Below are 27,279 nucleotides of genomic sequence, written 5' to 3' on the forward strand. Positions count from 1 at the left end.
GCCCTAAAGAGGGGGGAAAAAAATCTACTGAAAAATGGTTCTTCAAAGGATTGTGTGGGTGGTTGTTGGGCGAGGATGGCCCACATAATCCTGTAAGTCCTTGAGTGTAGTGGAGCCTACTTCCCAGTAGGAGAGTTTGGCAGAACTGCTAGGACAACAATGCTATGATTGTATAGCCTCTGGCTCTCTAGAAATCAGCTCTTGTCATTGAAGTAAGCACCTATAGTGGCCCCTCCTAGACTCCTAGCAGCTGAGGCTCCCACAAAAATAAGGTTGGGAAAATAAAGCACTCTGCAGAAACATTACCCATAATTTAGTTTTGTAAATATAAAATTAGGAAAACTGGGATATGGAAAACCAGGATGAATTCACAAAGTAGACTATAAGGGAATATCGCGCATGGGCTAGATGATCAAAGTACCCTGGAGTTTGGTCTGGAATTCAGTGTGTTTGAGGTACTGGTGGTGTTGCCCTGCTGATCCAGGCCACACCTGTAGTACTACTTGTATGGACCACTTGTTTACTGTCTTGTAAACTTGATGCACAACCAATTTCTTTAGTTTGTTTCATTTTTGAATATTCTGTCATTTTCTTTCTCAGTACAGAAATTGAAATGTCAGTACCATGTTCCTTGCAGTGTTTCCTGGTCCCCTTCCGTATCCCCTCCAAATGGCTATTCTAGTTACGGGCCTTGCCCATTCAATAAATATTTTAAGGACTTAACAAGAGCTATTCCTCTTTTAGTTTCTCTTTCCCTACAGCATTGGGAAGTAGATTAGAATACTTGAGTACTGGATTGAAAATAACTTCTGTCAGAGTGAAGATAGGACTAAAGTATACCATGTCTTGAGCAGTGGTGTATATAAGTAGCATAAAAATAACTGCTAAGTTCTTACTGTAATCACACTTACCTACTGAATTCATCTTTCTGACATGGACTGATTATGATTCACCTGGGATCTTTGCTCACCTCTTTGTTTCCATTGTAAGTAGAAATTCATCAGTATAAACTTAGTTTTTCAGGGTTAATTGTGTATCCAAAATTGTTATAATTTTTTTGTTGATTGCTTTAAATATTTTTGAAGTTTTGTTCTCTATGCAGAAATACCACATTTGTTTGGAAATTGGAATGTTTGTTAAATGTGCATTTGAACATGTCTTATTGAGATAGGTCTTTTTTAAAAGATTTACTTTTATATGTGGGTGTTTGCCTGCATCTATCTGTGCACTGTACATGAAGTGTCCATGGAGGCCAGAAGAGGCCAACAGTCGTTCCCCCTGCCCCTCAAAAAAAGATGGTTGTAAACTGCCATAGCGGTGCTGAAAATCAAACCTAGGTCCTCTGAAAGAGCCATCTTTCCAACCCACAGTTTATATTTTGTTTCTAGGTGTTTTCAGACAGGGTCTTTCTTTATGTCCCAGGCTAATCTTAAATTTGTGACCCCCCAAATTCCACTGCCCAGTTACTGCATACAGGTACAGATACATGCCTGACTCTGAAGCCAGTCATTCTTGACAAATGATCCAGCACATAGTCACCGCTCTACTCAGGACCTTAGCTCCTCCGAGAAAGCGTTCTTTACAGTTGATTACTTCCATACAAATACCTCAAAGTTACCATTGATCTCATTCTTACCATTGTAGGTTAAGATTTGTCTATTTTAGGATTCTGTATGGGTGAGCTCACAATGTGAGATGATCTGTCCAGCTTCTTTTAGTCCAACATGATGTCTGGTGTTGATGTAGACTGCTATTTATTATCAGTAATTTGTTCCTTTTGGAGGGGTGAAGAATTGAATTGCATCTAGTGGAGAAAAATAAGACACAAAATTAACTGTTGTTTATCGATGGACATTAAAGACTGTTACAAACAAAGTTACTGTGAACATAATACATGGGTGTGTTTATGAAGACATTCTTTATTTCTTTTGATAAATAGTTGTAGCTAGAGTTTTTCTGGTCCTGCCTGGCCCACAGTCAGGACAAATCTCTCTCTCCTATCAGTTCCGCAGCTGCTCAGACTCAACCGAGTAAACACACAGAGACTTATGTTGCTTACAAACTGTGTGACCGCAGTTATCTAGTTCTTTTATCTTAAATTAACCCATTTCTATAAATCTATACCTTGCCACATGGCTCGTGGCTTACCTGCATCTTCACATGCTGCTTGTCATGGCGGCAGCTGGCAGTGTCTCTCTGCCTCAGCCTTCCACTTCCCAGAATTCTCTCTCCTTGTCGCGCCTGTACTTCCTGCTTGGCTACTGGCCAATCAGTGTTTTATTTATTAACCAATCAGAGCAACACATTTAACATACAAAACATCCCACAGCAAATAGTCATATGCTAAGAATCTGTTTAACTTGAAGCTGCCAAACTTTTCCAAAGCAGTTTTTTCTGTTCTTACTAAGTGCACTAGGTGCTGCATATCTTTGCATCATTTGATATTTTTAGCTTTACTGAATACTTTATTTAGATGTATATCTGCTGTGGGATGTCTGTTCTGTATGCTGTGAATATGTGTTGCTCTGATTGGTTGATAAATAAAATGCTGATTGGTCAGTAGCCAGGTAGGAAGTATAGGCGAAGTAAGCAGACAAGGAGAATTCTGGGAATAGGAAGGCAGAGTCTCTCTCTAGCCCTTGTTCTTTTACTTTTTAAAAGTTGTTTTTAAGACTTGGAGATTTGGCTAAGTTGGTAGAGTGCTTGCCTAGGATATACAAATTCCTCATCCCCAGCAATGCATAAACTGGACATGGCAGCCTAGGCCTGCAATTCCAACACTTGAGGTAAAAGTGAAGGCAGGAGGATCAGGAGTTCAGGATCATCTTTGGCTATATAGTAAGTTTGAGGCAAGCACAGACTAGGCAAATTGAGATTCCATCAAAAAAAGGGGAAAGAGAGATTGCTTTTTACCATTGTTAGTCTGCTGTACTTTCTCATAACTTTAAAAAATTTTAAATTTATTGTGTGTATGCTTGTCAGCACTTGTGAACGGAGGTCAGAGGACAACTTGAAGGAGTTGATTCTCTCCTTTTACCATGTGGGTCATGGGGCTCCAGACGCATGTCTTCTGGCTTGACAGCAAGCAGCTTTATCCAGTGAACCATCTTGTTGGCCCAATCCACATAAAAATTTAAATTCAGTATGTGGTATCTAACCCTCAAAAGTTAGTTAGTCTGTTCTGTCCTTGTTTAGAGTTGTGATTCAAACCCAGGGCATCTTATACAGTGGGCAAGTGCTGTACCGCTGGGCTGTACCTCCAACCCTGTTCATTTTTCTTAGGCTCCCTTTGTTTATCTGTATGGCATATATTTTCTGTCCTTTAATCATTAATTTCTATTTTTTTTTTTTTTTTTTTTTTTTTTGGTTTTTCGAGACAGGGTTTCTCTGTGTAGCTTTGCGCCTTTCCTGGAACTCACTTGGTAGCCCAGGCTGGCCTCGAACTCACAGAGATCCGCCTGGCTCTGCCTCCCGAGTGCTGGGATTATAGGCGTGCGCCACCACCGCCCGGCCTAATTTCTATTTTTAATGTGTAGGATTTTTTTGAGACAGGGTTTCTCTGTGTAGCTCTTGCTGTCCTGTAGCAGGAATCTCAAAGAGTCTTATTAATAAAATCAAACCTGAGCCAAGTATTGGGGTAAATACTGGAAGATCAGAGAGACAGAACAAGCCACAGCTAACCCCACCTGGCCAACTTCTCAGCTAATCTTGTTTCCTCAGACTGGAAGCCTCTGTGTCCTCATATCTGAATGGCTCTCAGCTGAACTGTGCTGCTCAAAACCTAAAAGCTTAACCAGCCAAATGCTTCTAGTTTCTGGTCTTCACACTTTGTATATCTTTCCTTTCTACAGTCACTCCCTGGGATTAAAGGCTTGCTTTCTGGGATTAAAGGCGTGAGTCACCATGCTTGGCTATATCCTTGAACACATGGATTTCTGCCTCTGGAATGCTAGGATTAAAGGCATGTGCTACCACTGCCTATCCTAAGTATCTAGTGGCTTTTCTGTTCTCTGACCCCAGATAAGTTTATTAGAGTACACAATATTTTGGGGAACACAATACCACCACACTGTCCTGGAACTCTCTCTGTAGACCAGGCTGGCCTTGAACTCACGGAGCCTGCCTCTGCCTCCTTGGTGCTGGGATTAAAGGCATGAGCCATCACTACCCAGCTTTATATTTTATAGGTAACCTGCTTTTTAGAAATTGTGTGTGTAAGACACATTTGGGTCTTGGAGGCCAGAAGAGGGCGTCAGATCTCCTGGAACTGGACTTAGAGGTGGTTGTAAGCCATTGGATATGAACACTGGGAACCAAACTTAAGTCCTCTGTATGAACAGTGCTCTTAACTCAGAGATCCATCTGCCTCTGCCTCCCGAGTGCTGGGATTAAAAGCATGCACCACTATACCCAGCATAAAAGAAAGAAAATTAGTATATAGTATGAGTTCACATTAGAGTAACTTGGTATTAAGATGCTTTTCTATACCTTTACATCTTAACCTGAAATATCAGTGAATGCATTTGGGCAGAATGTTTCTGTGAGGGTGTTTTGTATGTGTATGTACTATCTTAAGTCACACCCCCTATTTTAAAGCATATATTTTTAGGTAACTCTGTGGGACTGTTGCCTCTTGTTTACATTTTACACCATTGACCAGAATTAAAGTAAGATAACCGATTATGTGAACATTCCCCCACCACCACCACACACACAGGGTTTCGCTGTATAACAACAGCTCTGCCTCTCCTGGAACTTGCTTTGTAGACCAGCCTGGCCTTGAACTCACAGGAATCTGTCTGTCTCTGCCTCTTGCGTAAAGGTGTCTGCCACCACCACCTGGCAAAAATTTCTTTTGATTCAGTTTATCTTCTTTGGGATTTAATAAAGTAATAGTCTAATACAAAGTTTTTCAGTGAAAGGCTTTTTCTGACTGCTTTTTTATTATAAACTATCAACCTATCACTTTCCTCTCCCCATCTTCTGTTTTATATTAATGTCTTTATGTGTTTGGGGCCATTTGATTAGGCCTCAGACATTCCACAGCTACCTGGAAGACATCATTAACTATCGTTGGGAGCTTGAAGAAGGAAAGCCCAATCCTCTGAGAGAAGCCAGTTTCCAGGACCTTCCTCTGCGCACTCGGGTAGAGATCCTGCATCGCCTCTGTGATTACCGGCTAGATGCAGATGATGTCTTTGATCTTCTCAAGGTACTTCTAGCAAGCTCCTTTCTAGAGCAGGAAAAAGGCAGCATTTTGAGTGTGAAATCTGAAAGTATTAAGAAGCAAGAGTTTAGCTTGTTCATAGTAGTCTTCATGTTCTTAATTAAGAATGACTTGTATACACAACATGCCCTTGTGGCGAAAGGAATGCAAGCCATGCAGGTGTATGGCTTTTAAATTTGTTTCTTTTCATTTCACACAGGAGAACCTACTTATTATCCTGTCTTCACACAAAATAGCAATGAATTTGCCACTGAATTTTTTTCTGTAATTAAACTGACAGTCGAAAACTATACAGACATCACACACACACACACACACACACACACACACACACACACACACAGAGAGAGAGAGAGAGAGAGAGAGAGAGAGAGAGTTGAGATTGAGATTGATTGTTTTTTTGAGACAGGGATTCTCTGGGTAACAGCTCTGGCTGGCCTAAAACTCACAGTTATCTGCCTGCCTCTGCTTCCTGAGTACTAGGATTAAAGGTGTGTGCCACCAGGGCTTGGGAGATCAATTTCTAATCCTACTCAATCACTTGATTAAATGTATCGATTCTCAGTTGAGCTCTGTGCACAGACACATAACTCATATAACTTAGTGCAGTCCCTGCTGAGCACTTACAGTACAGATCGTGCCCTGGAATACTTGGGAATTGCTTCACTGGATCTCGGCTGGAATAAAGAAGGTGCTATGTTGGGTAGAGAGATGGCTCAGCAGTTAAAAGTCCTTACCGCTCTTCCAGGAGACCCAAGTTCAGTTCCCAGCACCCACTTTGGGCAGCTCACAATTGCCTGTAATTCCAGCTTCATGGAATCCAATACTCTATTTGTCCTCCATGGGTACCTGCAAAATATTTTTTCCTAGTTTCTGTGGATTATGGAAAAGATAGAGTGCAGAACCACATTCTGTTTTGTCTGCATTTCATCTATCCTGATAGAAAATACAGCATATTGGCATTGTAAAATATGAGGTGTGTCTAAGTGTAAATTTTGAATTGTCATTTAGTTTTCTCCTGTTTTATGTTGTTTCTCATTTTTACAAATCCATATTCCTGTTCTGCCCAGGGTCTAGATGCAGACAGTCTCCGAGTAGAGCCTCTGGGTGAAGACAATTCAGGTGCACTCTATTGGTACTTCTATGGGACACGAATGTACAAAGAAGACCCAGTACAAGGAAGGTCCAATGGAGAACTCTCCTTGAGCAGGTACTGTCTCTAATGTAAGGGCTGTGATAAGTGCTCTATTTAGAATGCTATGAAAAAGACCGGGTATGGTCTTAAACCCTAGCACTCGGGAGGCAGAGACAGGCAGATCTCTGTGAGTTTGAGGCCAACCTGCTCTATATAATGAGTTCAAGGACAGCCAGGGCTGTTATATAGAGAAACCCTGTATGTGTATGTTGGGAGTGAGGTGGGGCTGTGAAAGTTAATGTATCAGAATTATATAGCACTTTCTTTTTTCCAATGCAGTTATTAGTTGTATTGGCATGCCTGCAGCAGGGTGGCAGGAGTTTCATACAGAAATACAAAGGAATTACTCTATAGCCTCTGCCATAAGACTGTAGTGAAAATAATGTGTTTTGAACATGAAGTATTTGTAGCTGGCATTTTCTTTGGGCCGACAACCAGCTCCCAAATAAAGACATGGAGACTTATTATTAATTATGAATGCTCAGTCTTAGCTTAGGTTTGTCCCGCTAGCTCTTTTAATTTAACCTGTTTCTCTTCATCTACATTTTGCCTTGAGGCCTTTTAACTTTCATTCTATATGTCCTACTTTTCCTGCCTCTTCCTGACTGCCTGGCTGGCTAGCCAGCCAGACCTAAATTCCTCCTCCTACTTACTCTTCCTGCCTGGACACTTCGCCTATACCTTCTCCCTATTCAGCTTTTTATTAGACCAATCGTAGTCAGGTAAGGTAAAACATAAACATCTTTACATAGTTAAACAAATATTCTGCTACAGGTATACATAAGAGATTCCCAGTAAGTACCTGTACAGTTCCACAGACTGTTTAATACAGCAGGCTTTGAGTGCTTCTTTTTCCTATTAGGATTGATAATCTGCCTTAGGAACTTGAGGATCTGCCATCATTAAGGCAGAATCTCACATGATATCTGCAAAATAAGCCTTGTATTAAGTGCTTCCTAAATAAGCAGAAGTCAAGCTGGGCAGTGGTGACGCACGCCTTTAATCCCAGCGTGGTGGTGAGTGGTGGGAGGGGTGGTAGAGCCAGGCGGATCTCTGTGAGTTGGAGGCCAGCCTGGTCTACAGAGCGAGATCCAGGACAGACACCAAAACTACACAGAGAAACCCTGTCTTGAAAAACAAAACAACAACAACAACAACAACAAAAAAACAAAGAGCAGATGACTCATTATCATGGTGTCTAGAATGATGTTAAACTCTGGTTTTATTGAGACTTCGTTACTGCTATGAGCAGTGCTTGCTATTAGCAAGGGGTTGGATATTACAAAATGTCCTTGATTCCACATTTTGGTAATCCCTCTGTCTATTCCCTGTTTCTCCTATTTTGCATAATCCAGTTTTGTATCCTTGTGGCAGAGAATACTGTAATTACTAATACAAAACCTGTATTAGTTGTTAGTACCATACCAGAACATTTCTATTTAATGATACTGTTTCTTAGGGAAAGTGAAAGACAAAAAAATGTCTCAAATGTTCCTGGAAAAACAGGCAAAAGAAGAGGAAGGCCTCCAAAAAGGAAAAAAGTACAGGAGGAGATTATATCAAGGTAAGAAATCTCATTGGTCTGTGTTCACAGCTCTCATACTGGAAAAAACCTTAATTCACCTCACTCTTTGTCTTTATTATTTTTACTTGCGTGTGGAGAGGACATAGGTCATTGCTTATGGAGACCTGAGCCAGAGTGCACAGGAAATTTTCAAGCAACCCTGTCTGCATGACCTCTGTCTGTCAAGTTACCTGCCTCCCTAAGCCTGTTATTTTATTGGATGATGGCTGTTCATTTAGTGAGGATTAAACTGAACAGGACAGCACGTAGCCATACAAGAAAACGAAGGCTGTGCTTGACCAATGGTATTTGATAAACATTCATTTTAGTGTACATTTTAAAATTGTCTATACCACAAGAATGTGGGGCAAATTAATTCCATGGTTAATTATTGTGGACTGTGGTTATAGTGCAGTGGTAGAATACCCAAGGACCAGGGTTCCTTTCCCTAGCATACCCCACCAAGCATTGACTAATTAACCTTTTAATAGAGTTATATATTATTCTAGGTTTAGGTCTTAATTCTTTTACTGTAGTAATTAAGGTGCCTGAACATGGACATTCCTACAATGAAGAAAAGATAAAATGTAAAATATTTTTTGAATTTTTAATTTTGTATTTAATTTTAGGAGAGAAAAATACATTCTTTCACATCTGGGAAATTTCATATATCATTACTTTTGTGTATGAGTATGTGGGGTCGGGGTGCAAACATATGGAGGCCAGAGCTTGATGTTGGTGTCTTTCTTGATTATGGCCTACTTTCCTAGCACTGGGATTACAAGCATAGCTGTCTTATTAGGATTTCTGTTGCTTCAGTGAAACATCATACCCAAAAAGCAAGTTGGGGAGGAAAGGTTTATTCAGCTTACACTTTCACATCGTAGTCCATCATTGAAGGAAGCCAGGACAGGAACTCAGACAGGGCAGGAACCTAGAGGCAGGAGCTGATATAGAGACCATGGAGGGGTGCTGCTTACTGGCTTACTCAGCCTGCTTCCCTACAGAATCTGGGAATACCAGCCCAGGGATGGCATCGTCCACAATGTGGATTAGGCCCCCCTCCATTGATCACTAATTGGAAAAAAAAAAAAAAAAAAATGCCGTACAGCTGATCCTATGGAGGCATTTTCTCAATTGAGGTTCCCTAGCTTGTGTCAAGTTGACACGAAACTAGTCAGCACATTGGTTGACTTTGCTTTTTTAAAAGAAATGTAGGTGCTGAGGATCAAACTAGGGCCCTTAACATTTTTAGTAACATAATAAACAGCCTCTTCTCATGAGATTAGAAGTTCTACTTAATTAATTTAGATATATTTGCAGTGGCAATGGCAATTTCGGTGATTTTTCCTCCCCTTACAACGAAGAAATATTCCTAGGCTGAGGCAGGAGGATTGTAAGTTCCAGGCTAGTTTGGACTACATAGCAAGGCTATGATAAAGAGGTGGTAATGGAAGGGGTTCTTAAGAAATCACATGGTTAGTAAGATAGTTAAATTTAAGTTGATTACAGCTGCCTATTTCTTGCATAGTGGTATTTGTGGAAAATGTCCAGTAGTCACTTATGAACTATGTATTCAGAATCTGTTTTGGGATCTCCTGAGATGTCCACATACTGTTCTATAGACAGAAAACTGTTTTATACCTACTTTAGTGTTGGGAAGCTAGAGTCATTGTATTGGTACATACGGCTTGTACTACCCTCTACTGGTAAGTGAGAGACCTTGAGCAGAGGCAGTTCAACTTCCTAACTCATTCTCTTGGCACTTTCCTTAGATAAAGGTAAGGGAACGTGTCCTCCCTAGTGTAGCCACAAGTCAGAGAGAACTCTGACAGTATCACTTCTCTCTTCATTGGTGCTGATGCCATAACCTTGATACTTGGGTTTCAGTACTTCTCTTTTCTCATCAAGCCTACCATACATCCTACTTTTATTTCTCATTAGAATTAGTCTTCCTAACTTTGAATTTTGACAGCCCACCCCGTCCCCAGCCACCATTGTGTTAACTGAGTCCATACCTGCAAGAAAGATCAAACAATTTGGGCATGTCAGTGTCTTGTTTTAATTGTTTTCTCTTTTTCCTTTGTTTCAGTGAAAAACAGGAAGAAAACTCCTTGGCATCTGACCTACAGACAAGAAATGGTAATAATGATCTTTGTTGCTATCTATCAAATCAACACAATTCATACATGTATTACAGTGATAACATATCCTTCAGTAGGTAGGGTGATTCCAGCGGCCTCCAGGTTTTTGGTCCCTGTTTCATTCTTTCTCCATCCTCCATCTCCTAGATCAAAACTAGTTCTGTTCTGTTACCTGGCACAGTATATTAAAGACTCAGACATTTGGATAGGCAAGTGGCTTCTTGGAGAGCTGCCTTTTAATATGCATGTATGTGTATATACATAATTAGATATTATTATTATTATTATTATTATTATTATTATTTCTGGTTTTTTGAGGCAGGCTTTCTCTCTGTTCTGTCCTGGAACACACTCTGTAGACCAGACTGACCTTAAACTCACAAAGATCGTCCTGCCTCTGCCTCCCAAGTGCTGGGATTAAAGGAATGCGCCATGCCTAAACTCTGATTAGAGCTTAATTCTGTAATTCAGATCCTTTAAATTTGGAGGGAAATAACCAAGATAAGGAATACATTTCTACAGCCTCAGTTTCAAAACCATTTTCTAGAGAAATAATACATTTTAATATTTTTAAGCATTTCTAGAGTGTTAAATTTTTCTTTAAATGACAATAATTATAGTTTTATTTTTGCAGGCATTTGTCTAGTTACAAACAATGACAGTAACAAAAAAATCAAAAGTATGCATATGAGTTTAAGTCTAGTCTCTTTCTTTAAATAATAAAAGTATACATTATCATGCAGGCATGTAAAGTACCTGTAACCCCAGTGGTTGGGGACTGAGGCAGGAGGATCACTTGATCTCTGGAGTTTGTCTCTTTGAGGGGCAACATATTGAGGTCCCATTCTTTTTTCTTTGTAGGGTCCCGAGGGCCAGGCCAAGGTACTTGGTGGCTCCTGTGTCAAACGGAAGAAGAATGGAGACAGGTCACTGAGAGCTTCCGAGAGAGAACCTCTCTCCGAGAGCGGCAACTCTACAAGCTGCTCAGTGAGGACTTCCTGCCTGAAATCTGTAACATGATTGCCCAGAAGGTAGAGCCTCCCTGCTTATCAGGTCTCATTCTGTTCCTGGTAGGACTGGATGTTAATAGTGAGCTCCTTCACCTGCTGTTCTTAACCCTGCAGGTCGATTATGATGTTTTCTTACCTCTGGAAGTCCCATGTCTAACCCACCAGTTCTTAGAATGACTGGAACCAGCCTTCATTTCTCTATAACTGTCACCGGGAAATGTGGCCTGAGCTTGCTCTTCCCTCCTCCCCAACAAAATGATCATTTCAGGACCTAACTTGTTTCTCCCTCACAGCATCAGCCTTTGATGACCATGTGTCCTTGTAGGGCTGTGCCAATTCCTCTCCTGACGCCACCAGAGCTGTTTGTGGTTCATTGACTTCATTGTAACCTATATGAACTGTCTATTTCAATCTGTATACACCTTACACATGGCATTTTTTTTTTTCAAACATTTTTCTGTCACTTTTTTCTCCCCCCTATGAATGTTGTTCAAAAACCTGACTTCAGGTTGGAGAGATGGCTTAGGGGTTAAAAGTGCTTGCTGCTCTTACAGAGAGCTTAAGTTCAGTTCCCAGCACCCAGGTCAGGTGACTTAGAACTCCCTGCAACTCCAGCTCCTGGGGATCCAACACCTTCTGAACTCCATGGGCACCTACACTCATGTGCACATATATGCTCTCTCGCTCGCGCGCTCTCTCTCTCTCTCTCTCTCTCTCTCTCTCTCTCTCTCTCTCACACACACACACACACACACACACACACACACACACACACACACACACACACACACCTTTTGTTTTTAAGCCAAGTCTAGTGATACTTAACAGTACTTAGTGCTCAAGAGGGTTAGCAGAAAGATCATGAGTTTGAGGCTAGCCTAAGCTACATAGTTCCAGAACATACTGGGCTACAGAGTGAAACCCTATTTTTTTTTTCAGTTTTTTATTCTTTAGTGATTTTATGCGTTTATAGTATACTTTCACAATTCCCCATGCACGCCCACCCCACCCCTGTCCAGGTTGTCCTCTCTCTTCCTCCTACACCTTTTGAAGCCCTTCCTCCCAACAAGTCTCCCTCTACTTTCATATCTTTTTTCATGTTCCACATGTTCTTTTTTCATGTTACTTGCATGAGTAGAGGGTTTATTTAATTGAGCAAAAGCAACTTATCATTGGCTATACCACTGATGAACATGACTCTTCTTCCAGCAACCATTAGCTGCCTGTGGCTCTTCAGGTAGGGATTGATATGCCCAGGGACACCCCATTGGAAAAAACTGATCCCGCCCTTCTCTTTCCAGCAGGTATCAGTTGCCAATAGCTTCTTTGTTAGGAGTGGAGCTTTGTGTTCACTTTTTCTCAGTGCTTAGACTTCATTGATAGCTTTAATCCCCATTCCTGATGAAATTAAACACAGTGTCATTTAGTAGTCCCCATGTTAGTTTCTTAATACTGGCATGTGAGAGCTACCTCCACACCAAATGAAAAATACATTATAATCTGTTAAGTCTAGGCCAAACCTAGACTGTAATGTTAATAATGCTATTTTGGAAGCCCTTGTCCAGTATAATATAACAGCAACAAATTTGCTTTTGCAAAATGGGGGATAAATCCTAGGACTTGAGCGTGCTAGGCAAGTGCTCTCCTCACTGAGCATTTGGCACTGGACAACCAATTGGTGTGCTCTTCCCTGAGGAGGACCACCTCTCCCACTCACAGCTTTCCAGAGTTGTCTGTAGTTCTTGTCTTGGGTTGAGGCCTTGTGGACTTTTCCCCATCCACTTTGACATGTCATTGGTGTTGTCCTTGTTTTGCTCTTGTTTGGGCAGCCTGTCAGTGAGACTTTATGGCTATAGCTTCTGACTTTACTAGGAGATACAATCTCACAGCAAACTCCCTGATCCTCTGGCTCTAAAAATCATCCTGCCCCCTTTCTGAAGTGTCCCTGGTCTACAAAGTGAGTTCCAGGCAGACCAGGAGTGCATAGTGACACTCTGTCTTTGGAGAACGCTTTTAATCCCAGCACTTGGAAGGCAGGCAGATCTCAGAGTTCGAGGCCAGCCTGGTCTACAGAGCTCGAGGACATCAAGGGCTCTGTGTACAGAGAAACCCTGTCTCAGAAAAACAAACAAACGGAAAAAGGGCTAGAGTTACAGCTTCGTGGTAGATGCTTATGTAACATGCTACAGCTCTGGGTTTGGTGTCCAGTGAGAAAGAAGATGAATATGAGAATGTACCTCAGTGCTGCCTAGCAATGTGGAAGATCCTGTCAATAATAAACAGCAGTTAAAAGCCCATCCTGCTCTTGCAAGAGCTGTATTACCAGAGAGAGTCACAGCCTCAGTTAACCTTGTACATACTCCAGCTTGTGCAAATAAGTGCGTGCGTGAGTGTGTGCACACACGCACACACACTAAGGTTGTGGATAATTAAGGCAGAATTACGTGGAATTGTTAAAGGGGGTGGAATGTCAGGTGATTCCCCAACCGTACTATGTGACAGAATATTAATAGGCCACACCTTGGGGGAATCTCATGCTGCTGATCACAGCTTTTCTGATTGTGTCTTTATTTTTATGTCAGTAGATGTTTTTGCCTGCATGTATGCCTGTGTGCCATGTCTGTGCAGTGCTCATGGCAGTTAAAAGAGGGTGTTGGTTTCCCTGCAACTGTTGTTACTCAGTAGTTGTAGCCATCCTGTGAGTGTTAGGAATTGAACCTGGGTCACCTGGAAGAGTGAGCAGCCAGTGCTCCTAAGTGATGAGCCATCTCTAACCCATTTGGGGGATTTTATTTTGAGATAGTCTTGCTATGTAACCCTGTCTGGCCTTAAACTCAAAGAGATCCTCCTGCCTTTACCTGCTGTATGTCTGGAATAAAGTTGTGTGCCACTAAGCCTGGCTTTCATCATCACATGCACACAAACACACACACACCCAAATACACACATGCATGCACAGTAAGTAATAAGATGTAATTTCAATTTTTTTAAATTATTGGGCTATTGAGATTGCTCAGTGGGTTAAAAACACTACATAAACCTAGCAACCAGGTTGGAACCTGGTTGGTTCTTGGAATCTTGGAACCCACTGTGGAAGGAGAAAAATAACTCTTGAAAGTCATCCACTGACCTCTGCAGGCATGTGCACAATCTCACACACTTAACAGTAATAATTTTAAAATAAAAACTCTTTTTTAAAAATTGAAGCTGGGGAGCACAACTAATTCTAGCAGAAGTCATGGACAACCTAGTCTACACAGCAAGATCATGCCAAGCCAGGGCTCCAGCCTGCTCCCAGGAAACTGGTAGTCCTGAAAATTTGGCTGTCAAGTTGGGGTAAAGAAAAAGGTTGAATGGGGCTTGACTCAACAGTGCTTTTGATTTTCAAGTGTGTCTAAGAGATTACATTTACTGAAAATAAGTCAAATGAAAGTTTAAGAGGTGTTCATGAACAGATCACAGAAAATTCCCTGGTAAGGTACCCTGGAGTTAGTGAATTGTGGGACACTTAAAGCTGAATGCTTCCATACTTTTTTCTATTTATTTGCTTGATCTGGCTATTAATTGACCACATCCCATCCTAGTTCAAAAAATAACAGTGAAAAAGTTTCTGTCATATGTGAAAATGGAAAGATTTATCATTACAAAAGAATGTGATACAAGCAGTCATCAGATTTACGTCTTAAACAGTATGTAAAGGACACACAGAAAAACCCTGAGTAGTGGTCAAGAGCAATTGTGAAAGAACTGGCTCTTCAGATGTTTTTGTTTAGCTGCTGTAATCTGGTGAACCTGTAGTTGGTACATGCTCTCTCTGAATCGCAATTTCAGTTTGCTGATTAGCAAACTACTATCTTTATGAAGAAGCTTTTTATAGGAATTAAATAAAAGAACCCATTCAGTCATTCCATTGTTTATGATAGGTAGTTTTAGAAGCTAAATCTTTATTTTTGTTTGTTTGTTTGAGAATGGGTCTCACTCTGTATCCCCGGCTGGCCTGAAACTCTGCTTCTCTTTCCCAAGTGCTGGGATCGAAGGTGTGTATGCCACCTTGCACAGTAATATCTCTATTTCTTAACAAAGTAAATCCATATAGAGAGTTAGAAGATTTATAAATTTTAGGAAATAGGATAATAAACATAAAAGTTTGGAGAAGGGCTGGAGAGATATCTCTGTGGTTAAGATCTTTGCTGCTCTTATCAGAGGTCCCAGGTTCACTTCCCTACACTCATATCAGGCAGCTCACAACCACCTCTTAACTTCAATTCTAGGGGATCTGTATCCCCCCTGGCCTTCATAGATACCTACATAAGTGGTATGCATAAATACGTGAGCATAAATCCATGCAGGAACATACATACACATAAATTTTGAAACATAATTTTTTTTCATATGGGGAGCTGTAAGACCTGCTTTGAATAGTAAAAGTTGAGATAGTCCAAACTGAAGGTGATACTAGTAAGAACAGAAAGAAGAAAAGTTTGCATGTGGATCAGTTGTAGTATCTGTTTATATAGAGTCTGTTGACATATTTATTTGTAGTAATGTAATCTTCCTATCATGTCAAGGCCATGAGGTGTTGTAATGATGAGTAAATTTTACAATTACTGTATAAACCCATACTACTTCATAAACAAATGCTCTGAGAATATTTGTTATTTGTTCCAACTCTAAAATTAAATTCTTTAGTATCCTGATATTGTGAGACACCTTCCTGAAGCATCTAATGTGGATTAAATTATTGTTACTAGCCAGGCGGTGGTGATGCAAGCCTTTAATCCCAGCACTTGGGAGGCAGAGGCGGGTGAATCTCTGTGAGTTCCAGGCCAGCCTAGTCTACAGAGCAAGTTCCGGGACAGTCAGGGCTGTTACATAGAGAAACCCTGTCTCAAAAAAAAAATTTTTTTATATTGTTACTCCTCAACTTTTGCTTATAAATATTATGGTATAATAGAATTTTATACAAACATCATCAAATTGTTAATAAGGCAAATGGTAGGTAACTCTGTAATAGTTAAAGATTACCTTGAAGAACATACAGAATCAGTACTATCATTTATTTTTAATTATATTTGAAAGATTGGGTTTATATGCTAACCTATAGACATCTATTGAGACATAGATTTTATAGAATTGTAAATTATTTTTGTCTTGCAGAAAACATAACTACCAATAGTTATAAACTACAGTGATGCTGGAGATTATCCAACTTAATGACTAGGCCAGGGGCATATCCTGACATTGACTCCTAACATTGACTAAAATGAGCCAGTTTCTCTAATGTTCTGTTCATTGCCCTGTTCCCCCACCTCAGTTTTTTTATTTAGTTCAATAAAACATGTTCAGTGTAAAAAAAAAAAAAAAAAAAAAAAAGTGGGTGTAGACTACTGAAAGTGTTTGTTGGTGGATGGTGGCTTATAAACATTTAAATGTAGGTACACAAAAGCTGGTAGTAGATGGGTGTGCTGATGCATAAATTTTATCTATTCTTTGCATTTGAGAGGCAGCAGTAGTCAGATTTTTTTGCATACATTTGAAGTGGGAAAGCTGGTGGCAATATATGCAGGAAATGATCACCCTCTGTGTCAAGAGCAGCATCCACCTCTTCCATCTAATCTGACAAAGTTGGAGTGAACTGGTGTTAGCTTCTTGTGCTGTTTCTATGGTAAGTTGGCAAGATTTCCTTTTGAAACATGATGTGCTGGAGTTAGATCTCAAGTGGAAGCGATGAGATTCTTATGGGCTTCTTGAGGAAGAGACTGTCTAGGGAGCTTTGAAGAAGTACTTGAAGAGGGTAGACGATCGTGACCTCTTTGGTACTTGTGATTGTGTTTCCTCTGGGAACTGCGTATTCTATCTTAAAAACAGAAACGCTGTATTTGCAGTGTGTCTAAACTGTCTGAACCAGTCCTTGTTGTCATGGAGAGGGTTGTGTTTTTCCTGCCTTAATTTACTTAATGTTCAGGAAGTTAAGACTTTTCATTAAACAATTTTGGAACCAAATCCCCCCCCCCACACCCCCACTCTGTGTGTGTGTGTGTGTGTGTGTGTGTGTGTGTGTGTGTGTGTGTGTGTGCGCGCGCGCGCGCGCGCGTGTGCGCAAGCAGAAATGAGTACCTAGAGCTTACTTTTAAATTGTTATTACATTTTCTTTTACTTTGTGTGTGTGTGTGTCACAGTGCACCATGTGCGTCTCAAAGATCAAACTCAGGTAGTCAGGCTTGATGGTAGGTGCCTGCAGGCTCTGAGCCAGCCATCTCTTCCTGCCTTTAAAGACCATCTGAGTCAGGTGCTCCTTGTGCTTCTTTCAGAACCATCCCCTCAGGTGAATGTGATAAAATAGTTTGCTCTTTGTCATTTGAAGAGGGTTTTGGGGGTTTTGGATGTTTGGTTTGGTTTGGTTTGGTTTTTGGTGGTGGTGTTTGGGGTTTTCTGAGACAGTGCCTGGTTCTGTTCCCAGGCTAGCCTAAAATTCAGAATCCTCCTCCCTTAGCCAACCAAATGCTGAGGTTATATGTGTGCCTATCACATCTAGCTAGAGAAAGTTCTCCTAAGGTTTTAACCTCTCTTTCCAGTGATGAATTTTCATAGGAAATGCTTGGTTGTCAGTGGCTTTTGAATTGCCTCTTGTTAAGAAAATATACTGGCTTAGTACCTTACCCAGCTGAATAGTTGTTTTCCCTTATCGTCCTAAAAGATGGACACCTTTGGTCCCCTATTAGATAAATTAGTTACTGGTGTGCCTCGATGGCCATTCTGCTGGTGGTGGTGGTGGTGGCGGCAATGGCGGCAGCAGTAGCTGTAGCTGAGAACACCCTAATCTATCTTTTCCTTTCTTTTCCTCACTTCTTACTGTAGGGAAAACGTCCACAGCGCACAAAGCCAGAATTGCAACATAGGTTTATGTCTGACCATCTGTCCATCAAATCCATCAAGCTAGAGGTGAGTGTGTCTGAGAGTAAAAAAGTGTATTTGAAAAGAGTAGTTCCATTTCATTTCATAGCTTTTATTCCTACTTATTATGCCCTTAAAAAAAAAACTTAATCTCAAATGGTTTTTGTTTTTGTGATTGGTTTGTTGTTGTTGTTTGTTTGATTTTTTGAGACAGGGTTTCTCTGTGTAGCTTTGGCTGTCCTGGAACTCACTCTGTAGACCAGGCTGGCCTCAAACTCTTTAAGAGATCTGCCTCCCTCTTTCTCCTGAGTGCTGGGATTAAAGTCATGGGCCACCACTGCCCAGCTTCAAGAAAGATTCTTGTAGGTATAGTGTTTTTCTGGGAAAAGAAGATAGAAAAATGGAAGATTGGGTGACATTCTTATATCATATATCATACAACATATGACAGGCACATATTCAATCTAACATAGATATGAATAAGTTCTGTGATAGATAAAAGAAGTTCATGAATGCAAAGATGGAAAAAATTGAAGCCAGGCAAAGAAAGGGTGATTTAAGCAGACCAGAGGTGTTTTGGCCTTAGTGTGTGGGATGGCTAGAATTCTGATGGTGGGCATTGGGTGTGGAATTAAAGCCTAGGGTCTTTCTCACAACAGGAGCAATATAAACAAAAGCTCCAAAGCAGAAAATGGAATAGTATGGTCAAAGAACAGAGTGTATTTGGATGTGGCCGTCATGTTGTGATATATTGTGGGAAAATGTAGAAAACTAATTTCTGGAGTCTCCCAGCTCTTATACTGTGTTCAGTAAGGAGAAATGAGGCTGTTGTTACATGCAGCTGTCTCAGGCAAGATGAGCGGCTTAAGAGTGAAGTGCTTGCCAGGAAGTCTAGTTGATCACTCTGTCTCCTAAGATGCAGGGCAGGAAAGCATTCACATTCTGTACTGGAGAAGAGCCTTCATCAGATGGGAACAAAAGTTGGGGGCAACAGCTAGATTAAAAACGACTAGTTTTTCCAAGGAGTACCTAAAAGCCAGGTCTGTTTGTGCTTTTGACTGTGTAGCACACATTAAATGCTCGTGGTTTGAGCTAGTGTGCTGCTGCGGGAAGTGACAGGTGTACTTTTTCCTCGGTGGGTTGGCTGGTGAGCATGCACCCGTGAGTGCAGTGAAAGGTGAAGGTTTGGGAAGGCTGTCCCCCGCACCTGTCTCTGGTCCAGGAAGGTGGCAGGAGGCCACTGCATCTGTCCAAAAGGCTTCTGTAGCATGTTGCTAGTCTGCTTGTTGTCTTCTCAAAGCCTGGCTTGCTTATCATATTCTCTCCCCTTCTGTTTATCTCCTGATACTATGTTCCATCGCATGTAGTGAAGTTAGTAGTCACACAAAAGGTTACCTCAGGTCACAATTGTTTTGCTCTGTCACCATGTCTTGTGCTAGCTTATGAAGTTGGGAGTTCTCTTTTGCCTTGCAGTTATGTTTTTGTGGCTCTTAAATGAAAATGTCAACATGGTGCTATAGCAGAGACCTTGAGCTCTTTGTAAATTTTTATTGACTTTATTTTCCTGTAGGCCAAACATAATATCGTAAGCCTGTAGTCCTACTGTTGTGGAAAGCAAAAGTTCAGGAGGATCATAAATTTAAGGTCAACCTGGAGTGGGATTCTCTCAGCCCTCCCCCTCCCTCCCATAAATAATGAAGGGGCATTAATTAGTTTTTATAGTTATATTTTGGTTTGTTTGAAACAAAGTATTACGTAAGCAGGCCAGGCTTGTTCAAACTCACAACTTTGCCTTAGACACCTGAGTGCTAGGAGGTGCACACCACCACACGTGGCTCCTTTTTAACCCTTACATACTTTCTGGTTGACAATTCCGCAGTGACTGGCTTGCCACCTCCTCCCTGGTAGTCCTTAGCTTGGGAGGAACTGCCTCTGTTGCTGGTACCCAGTTTAGTTCTGAGTACTTTCCAGCTCCTCCTATCTTGTAGGTTCTTTTTACCGCTTTATTGCCTTGAACCTGCTTCAGGGAGTCCTCCATGCCCTAACTCATACCTCAGATTGCCTGGCAGTCTCACCACCACTAAAACCTTGTTGTGGCTGCAAGCAGAAGTCTAACTTTTGGCCACTCTTACTTCTTTTCCTCTTTATAGGGGTTGTTTTTAAATTCTGTTGTTAGTTTAAAGTAAAGGAAACTACCCTGTGTAGTTTGTGTTGTGACACATGCTATCCTAGAGAAACTGACTTGTTTTCAGAGCAGAAAGTCTTTGGTCCTTTGATGCTTTTTGTGTATGCAGGCACCAACCACCCAGGAGTCCCGTGTTAATTGCCTCAAAGAGTCTTTTAATTGTGGCTTCTGGGGGAAATATTAGTGCAGAGACACTGATAAGCCTGGGATTAGGGCTGCTGAGGTATTTTTGTCAGTAGGCCTTAGTGCGTGTTTATGATGGTGTCATCTCGGGTATGCTTCTGGTGGCAAGGATAAGAGTGAATCTGGACCCGTGCCTTGGAGTACAGAGCTTGGGCGCTGCTTCAGCTAGAGTTCTAGTTAGCAATTCTTTGGAGGATTTCACAGTGGCTCCTTGTTAGCATCTCATTAAGATGCTGTCAGGATTCTAGTAGGACTCTTTCTTACCTATAAGGCATTTAAACACCAACCACTATAGCACTTGCACCTACCACTTACTTTTCTCTGTTTTTATGAGATGGGATCTCACTAGGTGGCTCTGACTGTTCTGGAACTCAAAATATAGCCCAGTGTGGACTTGAACATTCAGTGATTTTCCTGCCTCAGCCTCCTGATGGTAATCCACTTCTATGCTACCACACTCAGCTGACTTCTATTACAGGGGAAATATTTGCAGTGGGAGACTGTCTGAGAGGCTGGAGAGATGGCTACATGACTAAGACCATGTAACAGCAACAACAGGTTTAGTAGCAAGTACCTTTTACCTGATAAAACATCTTGCCAGCCAGGGGTTCTTTAATAGTTAAAACAGGAGTGAGTCCTGAGACTTAGAGAGTTCAACAGTTAAGAGCACTGGCTGCTCTTCAGAGGACTTGGATTTTTAAAGGACCTGATTTTGGTTCCCAGCACCCACATGTCAGTTCCAGTTGGGGGCGGGGGATATGATGCCCTGTTTTTCACAGGCATGAGGCGCATATACATACATGCTGGCAAAAATTCACATAAAATAAAAATAAAATCTTAAAAGAAATGAGTCCCAACAGGGAGGAGGAAAAAGTAAACCCTTTGCTTAGGTTGTCTCATGAGCACATGTTTTGCCTTAAAATGGAAGCATTCTGAAAATAAGCACAAGAGGTTTGCAGACAGATTTTTGGTGTGGAGCCTGGGTCTCCTCAAACCCCCAGATGTGTTTTTCGGGTATCACTTCTGTGAAGTAGCTGTAGAGAGAGATTCCCATGAGGAAACAGGCCTAGGAAATGTGAGGCAAAGATGGGTTTTCAATGCATAGATGTCAATGCTAAGTGTGGAAGTGATTCCAGATAGGGATCTGAGAACAGAGGGAATGAAAAATGGAGGTAGAGTTCTGCCGGGCATGGTTGCTCTTCCTGTAATCCTAACATCAGAGGCAGGAGCTGGATACTCACTTAAAGTTAGAGGCTGCCATGATCTACACAGGGCTACATTGTGAGACTCAGAAATCAAAATTAGAGGGAGGGGTCATAACTCCATGACAGAGCCAGTCAGGCAAAGGTAGTGTAGGTTCTTACCTTAGTTGGCAAAAGATTTGGAGAACTTTCAAATTTGGGCTTAAGATGCTATCAGTTCAGGTTACTAGCTGTTAATGTCCAGAATGCTTAGTGTGTATATTAATGTACCACCCCCACCCCTTCAGTTACAAAGTCTCACTCTGTAGCTCACCTGGCCTGGAACTTAAAGTATAGACCAGGCCGGCCTCAAAATTACATAGATCTTCCTGCTTTTTGTCTCTGAAATGCTAGGATTAAAGGCATGCACCACAATACCTGGTGCTTATAGTAATAGATTTTTAAAACAATTCACTATGCCAGGCATGGTGAGCATCTATATAATCATATCATTTGGGAAATGGAAAAAGGAAAATTAGAAGTTTCTGTGTTTGTCTGCTAGAGCCAATCTTCATGTTGTGTTTTTTTTGTTTGTTTGTTTGTTTTTTGTTTTTCAAGACAGGGTTTCTCTGTGTAGCTTTGCGCCTTTCCTGGAACTCACTCTGTAGCCCAGACTGGCCTCGAACTCACAGAGATCCGCCTGGCTCTGCCTCCCGAGTGCTGGGATTAAAGGCGTGCACCACCATCACCCGGCTAGAGCCAATCTTTAGTGACTATTTCTCTCTTTTTTTATTAATAGAAATAACTTTTTTACATCTATTTATTGTGTTTGGGGTGGGGGTGTGCATGTGTCAGCACTGGTGGGAGATCCGAGGAGAACTTGAGGGAGTCCATTTTCTCCTTAGCCCATCAGCTTATTTTCTTACACAATGCAGGATCGCCATCCCAGGGGTGGTACTGCTCACAATCAGCTCGACCCTCCTACATCAATTATTAATCAAGACAACGCCCCACAGACTTGCCTGTAGGCCATGTGGTGGGGACAGCCCCTTAAGTAAGTAAGCTCCTCCCTTCCTAAATGACTGGCTTCAGTCACCTTCGCAGAAACCTAACTGGTACACTGACTGACAGTTATGTAGGAGGCGGTGATCAGGTTCAATACTCAGAGACTTCCCCCTGCCAGCTCGCAGTAGGCAGATTGCCTGCTGTTATTTTTTAAAAGATTGTAAAGCACTTCGTTTATTCTGCTGAGGCTCTTTATCAGTAAATAACAGTGTCGTGTGGACTAGATTCCCGAACCTTGTGGGCTCCTTTCATGGGGAAGGAAAATCCATTTTTTCGTTTGGTTTGGCTTTGGCTTTTTGAGGCCAGATCTTGTTGTGTAGCCCAAGTTGGCCTTGAAGTAAGGCTAAAAGAATTTAAGTTATGACAGTGGACTAGCAAGAGGGTTCATTGAGTAAAGGCACTTGCCACCAAGCATAATGACCTGATTTCAATTCCTGGGACCCAGAAAGTGGAAGGAGAGAACCAGCTTCTGCAAATTTCCCTAACTTCCACATCCACACTATGGCACACACACAATAAATAAATAAGTAGCTAAATAATAAGACATCAAGCCAGGTGTGGTGACATGCTGTTAACCTAACCGTTGGGAGGTGGTAGCAGCAGGAGGACCAGGAGTTCTGGGCCAGCCTAGACTGTATGAGACTCAGTCTCAAACAAAATTAGTAGGACAGCCATTGAAAAGTCCACCCACTCCCTAGACAAAACCTTGTCCAAATTCTGAGTCAAGTGTGAATCTAAATCTTTTCAAGGGAGCCAGAGAGATGGCTCAGCAGTTAGAGCATTTCCTGGTCTACTGTAAGATCCCAGTTCAGTTTCCAGAATCCATGTAGATAACTCCGAGAGATCCAATACTCTTTTCTGGTCTCTGAGAGGCACCCTTGCACACATGCATACACTCACATAGACAAAACACACAAAGTAAATGTAAATCTCTCTCTTTTTTTTTAAAAGATTTATTTATTATGTATACAGTGTTCTGCCTGCATGTATGTCTGCTTGCCAGAAGAGGACACCAGATCTCATTATAGATAGTTGTGAGCCACCATGTGGTTGCTGAGAATTGGACTCAGGTCCTCTGGAAGAGCAGCCATTGCTCTTAACCACTGAGCCGTCTCTCTAGCCCCAGTAAATGTAAATCTTTAAACTGGTTTTAAGAACCACAAAAGAGGGCTGGAGAGATGGTTCAGCAGTTAAGAACACTGATTGGACTCGGGTTCAATTCCTAGCACCCACATGTCAGCTCACAGCTGTCTCTACCTCCAAGATCTGACACCCTCACACAGACATACATGCAGGCAAAACACTAATGCACATGAAATAAAAGTAAATAGATTATTTATTTAAAAAAACATACGAGAGGAAATGAAGAAAGAATTTAATCAAAAGCAGTTGAAGTGCTAATGTAACTACTGTAAATAACCATTTGCAGTCATCTTTGTTCCCACACAGAACTACTCAAGCATTTTCTACAGTGTAAAACTTGAGAGAACTGGCTGTAGAAGGTTCTTACGTCCTCTATCTGTTAAGTTAGCTGTTCAAACAAGTGTCACTTGCTGCAGTTTGTCATGAATGTGCACACACACTCACACACTCTAGTGGGGCTGGAATGATGGTGGTAGATGTGCACCATTGTGCACGTCATGTTTAGTTTTCTGAGAGAGTGTTGTTGATTTGGTTTTGGTTTTGGTTTTTCTTCAAGACAGGGTCCCTCTGTGTAGTCCTGGCTGTCCTAGAACTCAATTTATAGGCCAGGCTGGTCTTGAACTCACAGAGATCCGCCTGCCTCTGCCTCCTGAGAGGAAAGGGTCTTTAAACTGGGTTAGCCTCAAACTCATAATCCTCAGTGCTATGGTTCTGGTATATACCTCCCATTATATTTTAATATTTGTGTATTTTTATACATCAATACACACATTTCACGCATAATAAAAGAAGCCTGTATTTGAGGTCTAAATCCTGTGACTACTAGTATCTGTTGAGTTCAGTAAACTAGCTCTTAACTCAGGGAAGAACTGCTCTGTGTAGTCTTCTGACCTCTGTGCACTTGTTGGCTCCTTACAGGAGACTCCCATGCTCACCAAGATAGAGAAACAGAAGCGCAAGGAGGAGGAGGAGGAGCGGCAGCTCCTGCTGGCGGTGCAGAAGAAGGAGCAGGAGCAGATGCTGAAAGAGGAGAGGAAGCGGGAACTGGAGGAAAAGGTCAAGGCAGTGGAAGGTACGTAGAGGCTCCAGGCTGAGAGCAATCCACTTGGCAGTCAAGGCCAGATTATCCTTTATCTCAGCTGTTTTGGACTTTCTGTTTGATGTCTTGTAATTGTATTCTGTTATGTTTATTCATCTGAATTTAGTCTTGCTCCCTTTACATCCTGTCCAAAGCCACTTGTAGTTGTCTTTCTCAGTATGCTTCTGAGAACCTTGCTTTTTATGTAGATTTCTGCTGTGTCCTACACACACTTATATATCATTTTAAAAAGGTACTAAGACATTGGCAACTGCTTTCATAGGTGCTTAAGAAAGGTTTTTGTTTGGGTGTTTTATTGTTTTTGACAGGGTTGCATGTAGCTCAGGCTGACATTGAACTCATTTTGAACAACTGCTAAAGTTGCTAAAATTACAAAGTGCTAAAATTACAGATGGGCAGCACCACTCCCAGATTATGTGGTACTGTGTGCCCAGGACTTCTCTACATGCTAAGCAAGCAGTCTATCAACTGAACTACATCTCTATCCCAGATTTTTCTTAAATATGGCATGTTAGAATGTTGTCATTAATCTTACTAGTGCCAGGTAGTTTGCTTAGACTCAGACTCCAGCCTTGGTATAGTAAGATTTTTCTTTTGTCAATAGATTTATTTATTTATTTGGTTTTTCGAGGCAGGGTTTCTCTGTGTAGCTTTGCGCCTTTCCTGGAACTAGCTTTGGAGACCAGGCTGGCCTCGAACTCACAGAGATCACCTGGCTCTGCCTCCCAAGTGCTGGGATTAAAGGCATGGGCCACCACCACCCGCATTTATTTGTTTGTTTGTTTGTTTGTTTTCCCTTTAATTTGTTTGAGACAGGGTCTCTCCGTAGCCATAGCTGGTATGGACATCATAATGTAGACCAGACTGGCCTTGGATTCACAGAGATCCACCTGCCTTGTCTTTCAAGTGCTTGTCTATATTAAAAGTTAAGGATAACAACTTTAGTTGCCTTCTTAAATAGCAGTAGTATTTACCAGCTGAACCTGTTTTAATGTATACCAATAGTTTTCTCTCTCTGTTATTCTCCCTTTCTCTCTCCCTCTCCTTAAGACCTTTTTTTTTAAGATTACAGTACTTATGTTACAAGATAGTTCTCTTTGTGTGTGTCTCTCTCTCTGTTTCTCCCTCTCTTCTTTCCTCCCTCCCTCCTCCTCTGACATAGTGTCATTATGTGGCCCAGGTTAACCGAGAATTTGCAGTAACCCTACTGCCTCAGCCTGCCATGCACTCTGATTATAGGTGTGAATAACCACACCCAGCTGAGACACTTCTTCAAAGTGACATTTTTTATGGACCCATTCTGTGCAAGGCATTGTTCTAGGTATATGGTAATGAACAAGTAGGTTATTCCTTTTGTGGAAATTATAAATAAATATTGTATTGAGTGCTTAAAAGAAGAAAGTGGATTCGTGTGATCCTAGCACTTGGAAGAATCAGACAGGAGAATCAAGAGTTCAAGTCTTGTAGCAAGTTTGAGGCTAATCTGTTACATGAAACCCTGTCTCAAAAAAACAAAGCAAAAAGAGTTTAATGATTAAAGTGACATTTAACTGGAATTACCACAGATTCTGTCTGATGTGGCACTTAAATAAAATAAATGAGCTTGCCCTCTGTGTAACTAAGGTGGGCTCACAGAAGACCAGGGAGCAGCAAGTGCAAATGCTCACGTGGACTGTGTTTGTGTCTTGGGTATAGATCGAGCTAAGAGGAGAAAGCTCAGGGAAGAGCGAGCATGGTTGCTGGCTCAAGGCAAGGAGCTACCCCCAGAACTTTCCCATTTGGACGCAAATTCTCCTATGAGAGAAGAAAAGAAGACCAAGGACCTGTGAGTATTTACTAACAGCAGCATTGCAGCTGGCCACACTAGTGGGCACTTCTCCCTGAAAGCCCTTGCTGCTGAGCCTGATGACCTGAGTTGGATCCCTGGGGCCCACCTGGTAGAGGGAGAAAACTGATCATTACAGTTGTCCTTTGACCCCTACACATGGGCCATGATGCACACACACAATAAATAAGTGTAATTTTTTAAAAGCATTTCTCAAGATGGCTCTTTAAGATTTCTCTTGCTAGTCTTTTAGGGTTGCTGCAGTTTGATTCCCAGCACCCATGTGGCAACTCCTAAGTGCCTTTAGCTCCAGGGGGTTCTGAGTACACCTACACTGGTGTGACTGGTGGTGCACACCTTTAGCTCCAGGGGGTTCTGAGTGCACCTACACAGGTGTGACTGGTGGTGCACACCGTTAGTCTCAGCTCTCGGGAGGCAGAGGTCAAGGACAGCCAGGGCTGTCACACAGAAAGAAACCTTGTCTCAAAAACAACAAATAAAATACAATTCTTAGTTTTAGAAAAGTACTTCTCATTTATTTCTTGTAACAGGCCTATGTAGGAG

At 41.6% G+C, this 27,279-nt stretch overlaps 1 protein-coding gene across 4 annotated transcripts in view; it reads left to right on the forward strand.

The window, feature by feature from the left end:
- LOC128099140 (chromatin remodeling regulator CECR2) overlaps positions 1-27,279 on the forward strand; it is a 114,558-nt gene that overhangs the window by 68,817 nt on the left and 18,462 nt on the right. For 3 of the 4 annotated variants that reach the window (XM_052720844.1, XM_052720841.1, XM_052720842.1), the window contains exons 3-10: positions 5,029-5,212; positions 6,298-6,437; positions 7,882-7,986; positions 10,079-10,128; positions 10,992-11,161; positions 17,999-18,082; positions 24,710-24,863; positions 26,586-26,715. In XM_052720844.1, coding sequence (XP_052576804.1) covers positions 5,029-5,212; positions 6,298-6,437; positions 7,882-7,986; positions 10,079-10,128; positions 10,992-11,161; positions 17,999-18,082; positions 24,710-24,863; positions 26,586-26,715 — 1,017 coding nt within the window. The remainder of the gene's footprint in view (positions 1-5,028; positions 5,213-6,297; positions 6,438-7,881; positions 7,987-10,078; positions 10,129-10,991; positions 11,162-17,998; positions 18,083-24,709; positions 24,864-26,585; positions 26,716-27,279) is intronic. The other variant, XM_052720845.1, reaches the window with a different exon arrangement.

The sequence above is a fragment of the Peromyscus californicus genome, unplaced genomic scaffold (assembly GCF_007827085.1).
Source record: "Peromyscus californicus insignis strain IS unplaced genomic scaffold, ASM782708v3 Scaffold_6__1_contigs__length_162567912, whole genome shotgun sequence".
In the NCBI taxonomy this organism is placed as follows: Eukaryota; Metazoa; Chordata; class Mammalia; order Rodentia; family Cricetidae; genus Peromyscus; species Peromyscus californicus.